Source organism: Pavona decussata, unplaced genomic scaffold, assembly GCF_977016875.1.
Source record: "Pavona decussata unplaced genomic scaffold, jaPavDecu1.1 SCAFFOLD_192, whole genome shotgun sequence".
Classification (NCBI taxonomy): domain Eukaryota; kingdom Metazoa; phylum Cnidaria; class Anthozoa; order Scleractinia; family Agariciidae; genus Pavona; species Pavona decussata.
Window position 1 is genome coordinate 406,376 of NW_028145601.1, and position 16,125 is coordinate 422,500.

Sequence of the window (16,125 nt, forward strand, 5' to 3'; positions counted from 1 at the left end):
TCACACGCGTACCAATTTTTACTTCAGTACTCGACAAATGTTTCCTTAATTGACTGAGACCTTTCTCAATTTGCAAGATTTTCAACGAGGAGGCTTATCAAGGCGTAACTTGCCAAAGTTTGCGGTACAAACAAAAACAGTTGCACGTGCCTCGTCTGGGAAAACTTTACTACTTGTTCACACGAGCACGTTCGGCTACTTGACAAGTTTTCAAAGTTGACCAACTATTTTGCCAGTTTTTGATCAAGGATACTTATCCATAAAAAAACAAGGTTTTTTCAGACACTCAAGGAAAGGGGGAAGGGGGAAAAGGGGGGGGGGGGGAGGGGGCGGAGGGAGAAATCGTGCTAAAAAATCCCTGATCCGAGTTCAGTTAACCCTTTAAATCCTAGGTGTGTGGTATTTTTTTCAATGACTTTTTGGCAATAAATAGTCTGAGCCACTTAATTTCTCCATAAATGGAGATGAAATAAAAATATCTGCGGTCTTAAGAAACTGTGGGCTCAGGCTAAATTGTCACGTGATGCAAGTGACGGTTGTTGTTTGTTTCGAGCGAGTGCACGAGCACGAATCTGGTAAAATCATCGCTTTATAAGTGTTTTTCGAGCCATTTTCCTCTGCAGAAACCCCCATTCTGGCATCATCAAGCTGGAATGTGGGTAGAGGCAATCCTCTGAAAGAAAACAGAGGTGAGAGGTGATTTCATGCTGACTGAGTCGCCAAACATGCTGTGTAGCAGACATGGAGGCCCACGAGTGAAGTTGCCTCTCTGGCCGTTTTGTGGATGGATTCCAGGACCTGCCAAGGCTATTTGGGCGAGTTTGGAGTAGTAAAATATTCAATGGATTCGAAATTTTGCTGGTGGTACTGGGTGGCTCGACACTTATAAAAAAACTATGAAATGGAAAGAGCAGGAGTTCTACGCTGGCGCTATGGCTGAATTACCCAGAATTCTCTTCGGGCGTAAACGAGGCAACGTGAGATACGCAAGACTGGGTCTGATAAAATGGCTGAAGTATAGCCCTCGGAAAGCGTTGAGAGGAAAACTTCCAGTCAGATACCAAGGTCTGACCTTGAGGTTTGCTGTAAATATAGACTTTTCAATTTTGAACAAATTATTTGGATTAAAATTGACGATAAATAAGTGTAATTTTTGATGTTATTATTTGGCCGAACAATTGGCATTTAGGACTTTGTTGCCAAACGAACGGTGATATGCAGCGAAAATCGGGAGGCGTAGTCGATTTGCTGGGTTTGATGATGGAAATATACATCAGCTGGTGTCATTCACACATTATCATGACGTTGTAGCTTAAGTTAAACAAGAAGCAATTCATAGAAGCCAGAACGGTGTTTTCGACGCATATATGCGTTGTTAGTATGCGAAGGGTTAAATCAAGTACCGGATAAACAGTCGAACGTTAAAAAGATACTGTACAAAAGTTTATTTGGCATTTGATTACAAGCATTTAATTACATGACAAATGAACTTGAGGAATTATAATTACTTCCTTGCATCACCTAACTAATGGGTGTTCAACAAAATGAACAGCAGAAACAATAATTCGCGACCACAAATTAAAAATTAACAAATTAACATGGGCTATTAAGGATGTCTGGAATCGTGTGGAAATATGAAATACCCAGCTGTAGGTAGTGGAATCCTCTTAAACGTTTAATCGTCTACCCAGTCGATCCCAGGGCCGGGTTGTTCGAAAGCCGATTAACGCTGATCCCCGGTTAAAAATTAACCAAGGTTTTCATCTCGCTCATTAAAAGTTATTAAAAGCTAATCTTAAGCTAACGGTAAAGAAAAGTCTAAGCCAGAACTGAGGAACAAAAATCTTTTTGAAAGAGTGTTCAGTGATTTGTAATTAAACTCGAATCAAAGTTGACGTTAACTCAGGATTAGCTTAATCGGGCTTTGAACAACTGGACCCAGTAATAGTTGTGTCCTTTCTCGAGCTCATTTGGGAAGGAATCGTCTACTAACCTCGCTAAAGAGCAGGTAATTTTAGGTACGTTTGAGCGCTGGAGCATATACTAAGGTAATCAAATGCAACTTTAATAATGATAAGCAATTTTGTTAAATTTTATTGTAATAAACCAAGGAAGCACTCATGAATAATCATTCGAGATGGATACCTCATTCAATGTTAAATTTTCTTTGGAGCAAGTTAGTTTTTAGAACAAACTCGACGTTCACACTACCGCAAAACCAACAAAGCTAAGTGCAATTGTATAAATGTTGCGAGAATGACGCTATAGGTTTCTACGTACAAAAAAAATTAATACTATTACGAATAAAAAATAATTCTTTCTTTCCAAATTCACGGAAAACCCTTGTCCTGAACCAAAATTAACAAAACAAAAACACACTAAAAATAAACAACAACAACGACAACAGAAAAACAAAAACAAAACACTGCTTTTGCAAATGCGGTTGGCTGGGTTAATGAAATTCAGGAAAATTTCTCAATACATAAAACAGAATATTACAACTTTAAAGTATGCCAGCATAAAAAGCACATCCGAAAATCTGTACAATTGAGTAAGTCGTGAAGCACCCGATTGTTCTGTTACCCACCCCATCCTAAAATGAACTATACGATGTCCGCTCAGGTAAAGTTTTCGGTATTTAAAGTAGAGTTACAAAGTGTATACCGCAGCTAAATTCCTTGCTATTCGAAGAGTACTTTAAACTGTTAAGATCAAACTAGCATTGTGAACTGATAATTATAGACGACAACTGTAGATAGTCTCTAATATGTCAAGCAAAGGCTTGGTTGGGTTCTCTCTGCCGAGTAAAAGTTTGGTTATATTTCACAAATTAAAATTTCAACACGCGCAGTCGACCGTATTTTATACGGGGTGAATAAACATTGTATACTGAGCCGACAAATACGGTGCAATGGAAGCTATGCGGTTGAGTATGCTTTTGGGCGAAAACCAAAGAAGACGAATTAAAGAAAAAGGCGAAAAACTGAATGCAACGCTACACACCAAGCTTACCGTAGAGCGTATAACATTTTAGGAATATATCAATAGAAACGATTAAATTTTCATAATACAAAAGCTTACATCGGTAGTCAATCTAAAGTCTCCTTATCGCTTAGCGCATTCCATAACTTGTTTACTTTTTTCCCTACAAACCCAAACGGTATTTTACCTCAACAAGCTAAAGCAGCTTTAAGCTACATGCCATGGGGGAAACATACAATGACTATCCTTTTTACGTCCTAACTGTAACCAACACAATTTCTCACTGTTGCCAAAAGTTAAACTGACATTACGTTTTGAGGTTATCCTCAGTAAAATCTCCCGAGACAAGTTTACTGGGAGATGCTACCACACGAAACTACTCTTTTTCTAATTTCTTTTAGCAGCCATTGAAAGAGTTTCATAGAGTTGACGATCTGTTTGTTAGACATGACAGTTTCTGGCGAAACGCAATGGCGCTAGCTACAGCTGGCTCTGAACGTCACCTTAATCGTGGTCAAACGTAAAACAAATAATTAAAAAGTCCTTTGAAGGTAAGGTGTTCATTTTGAAAGCTTAAAGGTGTTAATTTTTTGTGAGTCGAGTTTACTAAATCACTTTACGATATGTTAAAAACATTTCAGGGACCATTAGATTGAACAGAAAACAAAGACAAACAGCGCAGACCAGTCTCCACATACGCTCTGTTTTTTTTTTTTTTTTATAAGAACGTCTAATTTTGGAGCTGAGGCTGAACGTTCTCATATTTTTTTGCGATTTGAGGCTGAAAACGTTTTTAAGATGTTCTTAAATTACATGGTATACACCACATGTATTTCAGTAAATCAATGCGTACGTGACCAGGAAACCTATCAAAGTGCCTTGCCTGCTGAGATATGGTATCAAGAACTGCTGATTATGACAAAACGAGATGTGTGTCATCATTGTTAATGGTATACAAAACATGCCCTTAGTATTTTGGTTAACTTACATTTGTTACCTTGATTTTATATACAGATTAGCAAAATCAAAACGTTCTTAATCGACTCTCAGCCTGAGGAATGTTCTTAATACACTGTACGTTCTTAAAAGTTTGGTTAATCTCAGCCTCGACGTTCTTTTAAAAAAGGTTCTTATAAAAATAAAACAGTGTGTACTTCACTGTAACAAAGACTTGAACCTCTTTTTAGTAAATCGTAAATGATTTAGCAAACTCATCTCTATGTAAAATTCCTATCTTTAACGAACTTTTCTTATTTTTGCATGTTTGACCGCGGTCAACACATCATCGGCCACCAACATGAAAACGAGACGAATGGACCAAGCACAAAAAACTATCCACCCATTCGCCTCGATTCCCCGCTGCTTTTTGTAGAAAACAAACAGTTTACTGTGGTATCAAATGTAATAGCAACAACTTAACTAGGCCGTACATGTAGTTCGACAAAATGACTGCATCCTCCGGCAAATCCTAGAGGAGAACGTGTTGGTTAAAATTAGGGCTTAAAAAATTGAGGAAACTCATGTTTAACTAGTGCAGCTGCTGATAAAATAGGGTGATCTTTGCTGATATTTCCATTACTCAGCTGTTAAGCTTGTTTACATGGACAGATAAAGTACCAGCAAAACACTTAACCAATCGTTTTAGCGTTAAACGAGTGATCATTACCGGTATTGAACAGTTTATTTCGAACAAGTTCGGCACAAAAAAATTAGTTTTCCTCAACGCAACTCGAAAACAACCAAAACTGTATGTGTTTGATGCCAAAAGAACGAGACTCTGTTTAATCCAAATTCATGCTATTGTCATCCAAAATATATAAACAAAGATCGCCCTATTTTCACGTGTAACCTGATAAATACCCTATCGGCGTCCACCGTGCATTTCCATCGGTGCTCCAGGGTAGGGTGGGGGGTCATCCGAATACCCACTATGACGGGGGTTCGCCCGCAAGCCCTGGTTTCCCTGCTGTCGGCCTCTCTGGTTGCGTTGATTACGCTGCTGTTGTGATTGGCGGCGCAGTGTCAGCTGTCGAGCAGGCTTTCGGTTCGGATTACTGCTTGGCGTGTGCACGCTGCATAACTTGATGAAACCTGCAGGCGAAGGAATTTCACAACATTTATTACAAAACAGATGCGATGTCCAATCCAATTCCATCCTGGCTATCAGTAGCCAAGGACACTTAGCTAAGTTCCAGGAAACTATTAGAGTAATTTGAAACAAAACTGAAACGATATTTGTTTGGTCTTCTTTGATTACAATGCTTTTTTTCAGCTTTTTTTTCTTTAGTATTATATTTAATTAAATGACAGGTGGTACTTCCCCCTGAATGCTGTTGCTCATGTACGCGAGAAAATAACCGCCAAAGTTGAGTTTACTTTCTCGGGGTAAAGCTCAAAAACAAAGGGAAAAAAACCTTTTTGGTGACATCACGTCCTAATGATGCGGTTACCGGAAGAGGTAAAGACAAGGGATCATTATTTTTTTGCGAGGGGTGGGATAGTAGACCTTCGGGGGAGCCATACAAACAAACCAATTTGCTTCAAGAGGGAGGGGGGGGGGGGGGGTTACCTCAAAACTAAAGGAGTCTAAAGGACGGGTTGTAATTGTTAGTTGTGTATTTAAGAAGGAAATTCAGCCGTAAAAAAGGTATTCGGGGTGGGTGGGGGGGTAAAAGTGATTTCACTTACATAAAATTCCACCCAATGGAAAAATAAGGAAGACTTTCTCCAGAATCGGAGTGCAAATCCACATTCAATTTAAATGAACTCGAATGGTTCTTGATAGACAATTACCCTGTGAAGGTCTCCGAAATATTAAAACGTTACTCCACATAGAAGAAGTTGGAATTGAGAGTTCTAGTTGTTTTTGACAGCTGATGGAAATGCCATGTACGAAGTTATCCTTCCTTCCTTGAAATAAATCTCTTGGGTGTGCGTGTTGTGGGAGGAAGGGGATGTTGGAGGGGATATTCAATGACTAATTACCGTCGGTTGCATCTAAGCGTGTACACGGGAGGGAAAAACAAGTTCTAGTTGGGTGCAAACATGATATGTTTTGGCGCCAAACATTCGAAGTTTGGAGTAGGCGGCTGTTAATGACTTGATTTGTTTTTGCTCAACAAAATATTCTTTGCAAGCACTTTTAAATGTTAAGAATACTTTCTGGAGGCAAGTGTGCTGTTTCTGAGCCAGACATATGCCTGCAAGTCGAGAGAAATGAAATAAGCTTATCAGTGGAACGCGCTGATCTGACCGTTTGCTTAACGGCTGTCAAACTCTAAATGTTTGGCTACAAACACGTCATGTCTGGCACCCTATTACAGTAGTATAAGAACATGTTTTTTGTCTCGTGTCTACGCTTAGATGCAACCGACGGTATTGTCTTGTAATCAAGTCGTGGTTGTTTCTGATAGTTCCTTTACCTGCCATGAGCAGAATGAGTCCAATCCCCATAAGTACCACAGCCCACCAGTACTCCTTGATCCATTCAAAGTATCCAAGGATAGCCTCCTTGCTAAAGAACTTGTTCTTCAGGCGGGACAACGGCCCGTCGGCATCCACAGCACGGCATTTGAGGAATACATCACAGTAACCGTTGAAGTCGTTGCACGGGGCGCCGGGGAACTGTTTAAGTTCCCTTGACTTCATGCTTTGTATGTCGCTAGTTGGTGTGCATACGCCGTCTTCTCCATTTTTGCAGCACACATCACAGAGATGAGCCTCTTGTTTGCACTGGCACTCCAACAAATCGAATGCTAGGCAAATGGAGCCACTGCATTCCTAAGAAACATAAAAGATTACACACTGATAAATTTCCTGAGAAGCACCTTCGCTTCTTTTACACCCTTGGCTTCCTTTTCCCTCTCCCTCACTCCCCTCGCGCGTCGCGCGTGCACGATTCCCCTTCCGCCTTCTACCCTCCACGCAGGCTATTGGCTTTCCTTCTGATTGACTCAAAACCTAGGTTGCCATTTACAGATGTATCACGATAAAAAAACAAGAACAAGAACGACCAAAAATCCCTGATTTTCACTGACCATTCAAGACAAATCCTTTTAATCAATTCTTTCATAAATATGTTTGGAAACGGCATTACCCCTTTGCCAACAACGAAACTCTTTTGCAAACCTTGTGGATACACAAGAAGCAAAATTCTCTGACTTTCCCTGACCTTGAAAAAAAAAACAAAACAAACAAACAACAACAACAACCCTTATTTCCTTGACCTGTTTGAGTCTGTGAATCATTGAAATCATTAACTGTTAATATTCGCTTTCAAGCTGTGCTGCAGTAAGTTCCAATGGTTTCGCAGTGTTTATTATACTGTACAAGGGTTGTTGAATATATCTGAGGTTGTGCATGAGATCCCAGGGCTTGGACCCACTACATGGTAAGCTTTACCATGTACGGTTAATTTATGTTTGAGCTTATGGATTAAATCCCAAGGTGTAACGATTCACATAAAAGCTTTTGGGATGTTCTTTCCACTTTCATGTTATGCTTTTTGCTTCATGGTTACGATACAGGGCCCAGTTGCTCAAAAGCCGCTTAATGCTAACCCCCGATTAAAAATCAACCGAGGTTTTCATCTTGATGGTTAAAAATGTTTTTAAAGCTGACTTGAAGCTTAAGGCAAAGACAAGTCAAAGTGAAAACTGAAGGGCAAAAATCTTTTTGAAAAATGATTGCTGATAAGTAACTCGAATCAAAGTTCACGTTAACATAGGATTAGCTTAATCGGGCTTGGAACAACTGGGCCCTGAGTGTTCAACTTACCCCTAATAAACAAACTTGTCTTCCTCCATTGCATTCAGTCAAGTTAGCCTTGTGTCCTGGCGCGGGGCATGTGGCATTAATTCCACTGTAGATTGTCAAGGAAATACTCGCAGCAACAAAAATGAGCCAACACTAGAGTACCTGCAGACTGTTGTGCTATTATGCAGCTTAATTTGTTACAAAGGAATGCAACTTAAAAAGAGGTGGTGGCGTTTCTTAAGTCAGTGTGGTGTAATTTTGATTTTTACATATTACATTATTTGTAAAAACAAAAACAAAACCAAGCAAGCAATCAAACCAAAAACGTTCATAATGAAATCACTTCAGACCACAAATTACCAAAAGACGTTATTTTTACTTGTACAATGTTCCACTTTGAAAGACACCTAAAGAAAGGAATGATCACAAAGATATTCCAAACAATTGTTACGAAGATCTTTAAGGACCTTGAAGGTCCTCAAAGATCCTTAAAGGATCCTTGAAGATCTTTTGGAAAAATTTTTGAAGATCTCTGGATCCTCATACAGATCTTTAAGGATCCTTAAAAGATTTTTGCCCGGGATACATGTGTACATATACATACATCTGTACACTTAACTTGGTGTACCTCAGACCTGCTCACTTCTGGACCAACACACAACACATACTGAAATGCAACCTGTGCAATTTTTGCTCCATCAGAGGGGAGATAACTTGGAAATCTTTTTTTCTACAACTACAATATAACTTTTCAACATTTTCTTATAAAATTAATATAGGTGTAACACATGTAACAAACATGTATATGCACTGCGGGTGAAAGATTAAATAGAAGATGTACTCGCAGTTATATACGCAATCCCACTCAAGCCTGAAATTTTTTTTCAGGTTTTTTCGCAACAGTCTGGTTGCGTATGTAACTGCGAGAACATCTTCTATTTAATTTTTCTATAAGTTATCAACTCACCTATTAAAATTTGTACTTTTATTACACTTTTTCAGTTGCTTTTCTCTGTGTGTATTCTTCATACATTGACTAGATAAAAGTAACTTCTAAGTAATAAAACATTAATTTTGAATTTTTTTTTCAAAGACAGTGTCAATCCCTTTCACCCCTCTATCTTGGTTGCAATAACGTTTTAGCACTTTTACCATTACGAATGCAAAGGATACTCGCAGTAGGATGTATTGGAACATTCTGTTTCATTGAGACACAAAAAGGATGTGTTATGGGGAGTGCAACTCCCATTACAGCAAAGACCTTGACTTGGGCTGCAAAGAGATCAAGGTAACAGCGTTGTGCATTGTAATAGAAGTGTAGAAAAGTGATGTCGAACCTTGATTACCCTCTTCTTAAAAGTATAGGTGTCGCAAGAATAATTGGAGTCAAAATAATAATAGAGAGAACATCAATGGCAGATCAAGTTAAATCAAGTCATCAAATAAGATTTGGTTGAGCAGTTAAATGGATGGCTCTAGAAAAGAACAACATGCTTGAGCTGTCCTTTCTGATCCTGTTTTCCGATCAATTTTCAGTGTGAACAAAGCCTTCTCATACATGTATATAGGAATTACTTGCAAAAGCATTTTTGTAAAAATACAAAAGTCTGGTGATGGGGAAATTGTAAACATAATTACTCCCAAAAAAAGTATAAAATTCACAAGAATGATATGCATACACTGTACATGTAGATATACAGTTTCTTTTTTAAAGAGACAAATGAATCCATTGTTAGCAAAAACCAACCTGCATGTTTTCCCTGGCAAAAGTTTGCAGTCAAACTGTGACCCATTGCGACCATGGCAGCACCCGTCAATGTGGCAAGACTGGTCACTTTGATAACCACAGTCACACTGTTCACCTGCTTCCACCACCATATTACCACAGATGGCCTCTTCAGGGGCTAAAAAGTAAGAGCAAGGTAAGTGCAGTGGTTAGATTTCAAGCCCGCACAATGTAGTGGCAAGACTGTTGCCTATCACGACCCTGATAACCCAAGATCCCCAGGGAACAACTGACAGGAATGTCAGGAGTCTGTTTCTTGAAGTGCCAATTTGTATTTCTTTTATTGATTGAGGGCAATCTGCAGCGCAAACATGTCAAAAACTGTTCAAAAACATTATTATGGTTTTAATACGTAGCTTAAAGAAGTCTACGAAAAAGGGAATCTGTGCTGAGAGGCACTGTGTACACTGTACATAAAGTAGTTTTTTGGCCCAAAGAAAGTCCCCACAGCAACAAGAAGAAAATCTGAAATGCGACATAGGTTGGTTATGCACTAAGCCCTTCAACTATGCGATAAGAAAAAATCGTGAAATCTCGAAAAGTATTTTACTGACAATGTCCTATGCACATGAGGACAGGAGGCAGAAGAAGGTTGGAACCAAGGAGCAGTAAATGGGAAGCATGAAGGTTCCTGTTCCCCCAACCTTGGGATACTTGTTTTACCTTTGAAGCAGCAACTTGCATCAGTACATCTTCCCTTCACATCCATAACACTATTCATTTTTGATCTGCTGCAGGCCGAGAAGAGCCTGTTATTTGGTTTATCTCCACTTGTAGCTCTTGCAAACATGATAAAATTTCCTGCGCTGCCTCCAGGGGCACAAGCAGAACTAGTGTCATGCTGAAAGTTGGAAAAAGTAATGATAATTATTCTGACTTCACTAACGAGAGACATTCAATGTGAATGGCTTTTTTAGGATGAGTCAGCCAGCCAGCCATCTGAAGAATGTAACGTAACGTAACATTAACTGAATTATCACAAAAAATTTCCCACTTGAAAAATGAACAGCACTATACATGTAATGGTTCAAAAGCTAAGAATTGTGCCACGCCGGATACAAAAAGACACTAAAAAAGCCACCCTTTAGAAGAGGGCCATACAGTATGTGGAAACGTATTCCCCATCTTAAAAAAGCAAAGAAAAAAGTGGAAAAAGCAATTATGTTGGGGCGAAAGAAAAGAAAAAATGCAATGTTTTTAATCAAATTTAAGGCCACATGCAAAAATTCAGGCACTTGTTTAAGTAAAATGAAAAAATAAAAAATTCAACATACAACTAATTCAAGGCTGAGTGCATAATTACTGTAAAATCTTGGCTCAAGATTCAATTAAAAGTAGCTGAATTTTTGCATACATGTGGCCTTCAATTTGTTCACCATTTTATGTACAATTTTGTAACTTACTGGTGATCCAAAATTGTGGCCAGTTTCATGTGCAAAGGTGATCTGGGAGACCTTCAGTGACACTTGCTTGCCATAGTTGATAAACGTCACAACTCCAGTGTTTAAACTTTTCTTCTTACCATCCCTGAAAGTTGTGGCTTTCTCACAGATTCCTCCAGCAGCTCCGCCTTGTAAAGCAATATACATACGTCTTACTTACTGAGTTTGAGGTCCGTACTGTAAGTCACTGACCAAGTTTTTCCCCCTTGATTTATGGCCTATGTGCTTCGCATTTGGGCCATAAATCAACAGGAAAAAACAAGGATCCGTAACTTACAGTGCGGACCGAGAAAATGAGGTCAGTAAGATATTTATTATATCTCTGAGGATAATAGGGTGCACGGGAAAGGAAACTAGTTGAAGTTTAGCGGGCCATACAGTGAAATACGGCCCACAAAATTGACCAATCACACTGCATGTACTAACAGAGAAATATAATATTGCAATAATTTGCAGGTTGCATTCTTTGGAGAATATTCCAGAATTATGAATTCATGGAATATATGGTATTCTTGTTCTTTTGGAAGCAATACCTTTTCCCGAATACACAGGATGACATTCTGTTCATTTGACCTCATATGAAAGGAATATGCATATAGAGACAAGTTTTATTCCTTGCCAACAGTTTGCCAACTGCAGTTGTTGCAAAGTTTCAAACATGCCAATTCTTAGGTTGCCAGCTCCAGTTTGTCAATTGTGGTTTGCTGTGTGAAGGAACCTTTAGTTACAAAATTGTAACAGTTAAAAAGAGATGTTGCTTTTGAGTGACCACATCTTCTCCTTTGGGGTGAAACATGTATGAATCCTCAATGCCGTTTTCTGCGCATACTGGATACATGTACCTACACTGCATGCCATAAACGTCTGTCACATGACACTTAGATAGTTGTTGTTACATTAGCGCTACTCTGACTTGCTTTTTTTACTGCTACAATGGGGATGTGAGGGTGGGGGTAAGTTCCTGAAAACTGCAGTTTGAAGACTGAACTACAACATGAACAAAACCTTTAGTTTACCTGATTCGCCAACCCAAGCAAGTCCAAGGACACCATCAGCAAAATCTCTGTAGGTGAAGACATAGGCCAGACACACATCATCATGATTTTCTTCAGAGTTTATTTCAAGTAGCTTCTCCACTCCAATATTGGGATCCTTGTAAGGGTTGTTTGGAACATCGGCGTCCTTACTGCTATTGGCACCCATTCTCTGGATCGCAAATTGAATCCCTGAAAGAGAAAAAAAAAATTCAACACCATGTTTCTCATCCTTTTGTGAATGGACCTCAGGGGTTGAATAAGCATTGATATTACAAGGAGAAATTTGATTAGAGCTTCTTAAAGAGTTAAAATTAATATTTAAGTGCCTACCTTCAGGTCTATCTACAACTGCAAATGCTGTATTCTTGTAAATAGCAATTGCGGCTTTCACGTGGTTTGCCATCAGCAGCATGGCCCTCTCCTTATTACCATTTGCCATATTTGCTGTAAACAGATGGTCAGCCTACCAAGCAAAGAAACTTACAATTAATGCATGCGTTACACATGGAAATGAACCAGAATCAAATCCTACAAACAGAAATTAAGTTCATGAGAACCAGATTAACTTGAAGTAGGTTTCTTTCTCTACAGATAGAGGAATGATCATATTACCCCAATGTGAGAGATATTAAACATTTGAGAAAAATACACGCACTTTTGAATTTAAAAGACATGTTTCGGATACAACCGTATCCATCATCAGTTTTGGGATGTTACAAGTTGTGAAAATATACAGTTTATATATACAACTTGTAAGTGGTAGAAAATTACAAAAATGAACAAATGAATGTAGCTAATCACATGTTACATAATACTAAAGGGAATACAAAACAATGATTGAACAATGTGGCTGATACAAGGAATGGCGAGGAAACTGAGGACAAAATGTTGACTTGAGACAATTCCATTAAATGCCTCAGCTTTATAACTTAACCTCATCTTAACAGATGCTTAAGAAATGTTCTGCAAACAGACATCAACTGAGTGGACACTCAAGATTCTCATCAAGAGTTTGATCAAAAGTTAGATACACTAACCTGACTACACGGCACATGCCTTACGGAGCATAATACAGGCAAATAACAGACTGAAGTAATTATTATTTTTGTTGGTCAGAAGTTACAACGGTTACCAAAAACACGTGACCTCTTGCCTTCAAAAGAGTTGGATAAAGTTGCGTTTTGGTGGACGTCAATCAAAGAAAAACTGTTGAAATTATTTTGAATTCTGACAACATTTCAAGGCAATTAACACAGCCAAGAAATTGACAGTTTATCCGCTGACAGATGGTAATTTTCATTGAAGTTTATTTCCATGAAACCAGTTTATCTAAAAGAAAGAGCATTGTTTAGAGGATACCATATTTTTGAGTGAAAAATTTTAGATTGCTGCACATGATAATTTGTAAAATCAATTAAGGATGATTGCGAGATTGCAAATTGTTACGTGCAGTGCAATTTTAAATTTTTAATTCAAAAATATGAAAAAAATGCGTTTTTGCTTGCATACACAAAGAAATCTTCCTCCTCCTTAGTCTTTTGAGCCCCCAGTGGGGCAATTTAGGGCCGCAAAGAAATCGCCACCCTTTTTTTACGGGTGCTAGTAAAACCAGATTTTATTAAGGACAGTGCCTACTATTGTTACTGCAGACATGTTCTGCGCATCTCGAGATACTCGGGTTTCCTATGGGTGGTGCCTACTAATACAGGGATATTTTTGCGCACTTTAAAATTATGCAGAGAAAGCAGAACTTACTGTAGCAAGTGATTTTGGTATCCAAAAAGAAAATTGGGAACCATGCATTTTTCAGAGATAATAAAGCTTCAATTTGGAAAAAAGCACCATACATTGCTTTGTATTTTGCTGCTTTTTAGAATAATTGTTGCTTAGTTAGACACTGTATCTCTAAAAAATGTGTGGTTACCCCCAATTTTCTTTTTCGATTTCAAAAGCCGCTACTAAGATCTGCATTTCCCGCATAGTAATAAACGGTGCAAAAATTCTTCTCTATTAGTAGGGACCATCCTTAATTATTGCTACCCCAACATATCGCAACTATGGAATGAGGACAAAAAGGCTGGAAAAGAAGTAAGGAGAGTACGCGTAAAATTCACTAGTAACTGTCTTGAAGACGGGTAGGAATTGGGGCACATGTACATAGTGTCTTCATTATTTTTCCCGGATTAGAAGAAGGATCAAGTCAGTTATTTTGAATCTTAAGAGCTACTGAGTTTATATTTACAAATGTTATAGCATTTTGGTTCAAATGATCAGTGGTTAAAAAGCAAATCAACATTTACAAACAACATCTACATGTACATGTACTGTAGCATTTTCCCTGGTCTTGTAAAATCGATTTGAAGTCTGAGGATCGGTTTTAATTTTTGAGCAGTGTTTACATTGTGCCTTGGAAATCGAAACATGAAATGGATTTTTGTCACGGTATACCTCACAAGAAGGTCAAGCTCTGATACTTACCTGTAGTTTTTAAGCCTGTCATGAGAAGGCTGTCTCATCTCTCAAATCGAGACTCCTATCTCTCCTGGCGAGAGGCCAGGAGAGATACTTACTGTACTTTTGAGCGATACTGTACATTATTACATTTGTACATTATTTTCACATTTACTTACCCTCATCTTCAAAGTACAAGACAGTTTATTCTCATCAATGGATCCTGTTGCTCTGCGATATCTGTATTTGAATGGCTCAAATCGGGTGTGGTCCTCCTTTTCAACAACTTCTTCCTTTACTGCTGACCTGAGTGGCAAATTGATCACATCAACAATAATTTAACAAATTAAGTAATCTGACAACATTATCTTAGCTTGCTGCAGGAGAGGGACTTAACAGAACAATCAGTGAAAGTTTGGGGGGAAAAAAACTTTGTGGAAACTTTTACATTGAGGGTATCGCCTGGGTTAAAGTGCATCAAGAGTGGGTGGTTCTCTGAACAACTCTTCATGGAAATCAAAACAGAGCAGTTGACTCCTTGAGTTTTTAAGTAGACAGCAGAGTATTGCCAGAGTATAACTAAGGAATTTACATATAGGCACTGGGGGCCTCTTCATATGAGCCCGGTCGACCGGGCTGGCTCGGTTTCCAAGATCTCGCCTCGCCACTCTTTTCTTTACAAAAATTTTGATGTGTTCATATGAGAAGGCGGGCTGGCCCGGTTACCGAGATCTCGGTTTTTGCAACTGAGATCTCGGTAACCGAGCTGGAAATTTTTTTCATATGAACACTCCAGCCCAGATACCGGGACTGTCCGAGACGAAACAATTTTAACTGAGCATCGCTTGTACGGTCGCTGACAAGTCAGTAAAATTGTTTTTATACAGGGTTAACCTCCCGATTGGGCAATTCCAGAAAATATCCATACCCAACCACGGACGGCTTCCATGTTTTAACCCCCCCTTGCCTTCGGAAATTCCAAAATGCGTTACCCCCCCATGCCCTCAGAATTCCATAATCGTGAACCCCCCCTCCCCTTCAGAATTTCCGGTTTTTCTGGGAAGTACATTTTCGATTTTAGCAACGCCTATATGAACAAACGAACATGAATTTATGCCTCCTCAGGGCTGCGATCTAGCGGCGCTAGGCGACAAGCTTTACTCTTCAGCAACAAGAAAAACCTACCGCTAGTGGCCAGGCCGTGAAATGTTCTTTTCAAGTCCGAATTTGGCTATAATAATAAACACCATTTACGGCAGTTTTACTCCTCTTTGTTTTCTTGTGCCATTCAACTCCTTTAGGAAAAGTAGGAAACTAGAACAACGCATTGGATGAAAACAAAAATTATTTCTTTTCACCCCTTGTTTTATACCCGCACAAAATCCATGCTTCAGTCGGCTTCAGTTTCTGAACCAAAAATTCAATTAAATAAAATTGTATCTGTGATTCCAGGCGCTATCAAGAGAAAACTTGTGGTTTCAATTACCACATTACGAATACCTAGTATTAACTATTTCAAACGCTTTTAGCGAGGAAGAAGAAAGTTACCGATTGTCAACTACATTGAAAACAACTTTATGCAAATTTATCAGTGATATGTGATGCGCGTCTTGAATGTTCGATTCCACGTGCCCGAGTCCCTCACGAGTAAACATACATCGTTGCTGTTTTG

At 38.8% G+C, this 16,125-nt stretch overlaps 1 protein-coding gene across 1 annotated transcript in view; it reads right to left on the reverse strand.

Annotated features, from left to right (window-relative positions):
* Positions 1-1,430: 1,430 nt before the first annotated feature.
* Positions 1,431-16,125, reverse strand: part of LOC146462011 (disintegrin and metalloproteinase domain-containing protein 10-like) — a 20,528-nt gene continuing 5,833 nt past the window's right edge. Inside the window, exons 5-14 of the mRNA XM_085086117.1 lie at positions 14,633-14,759; positions 12,333-12,465; positions 11,982-12,191; positions 10,927-11,093; positions 10,187-10,364; positions 9,485-9,641; positions 8,911-9,009; positions 7,759-7,843; positions 6,405-6,762; positions 1,431-5,073 (exon numbers count right to left, since the gene is read on the reverse strand). Of these exons, the coding sequence (XP_084942243.1) occupies positions 4,844-5,073; positions 6,405-6,762; positions 7,759-7,843; positions 8,911-9,009; positions 9,485-9,641; positions 10,187-10,364; positions 10,927-11,093; positions 11,982-12,191; positions 12,333-12,465; positions 14,633-14,759 (1,744 nt within the window). The 3' untranslated portion in view covers positions 1,431-4,843. The remainder of the gene's footprint in view (positions 5,074-6,404; positions 6,763-7,758; positions 7,844-8,910; positions 9,010-9,484; positions 9,642-10,186; positions 10,365-10,926; positions 11,094-11,981; positions 12,192-12,332; positions 12,466-14,632; positions 14,760-16,125) is intronic.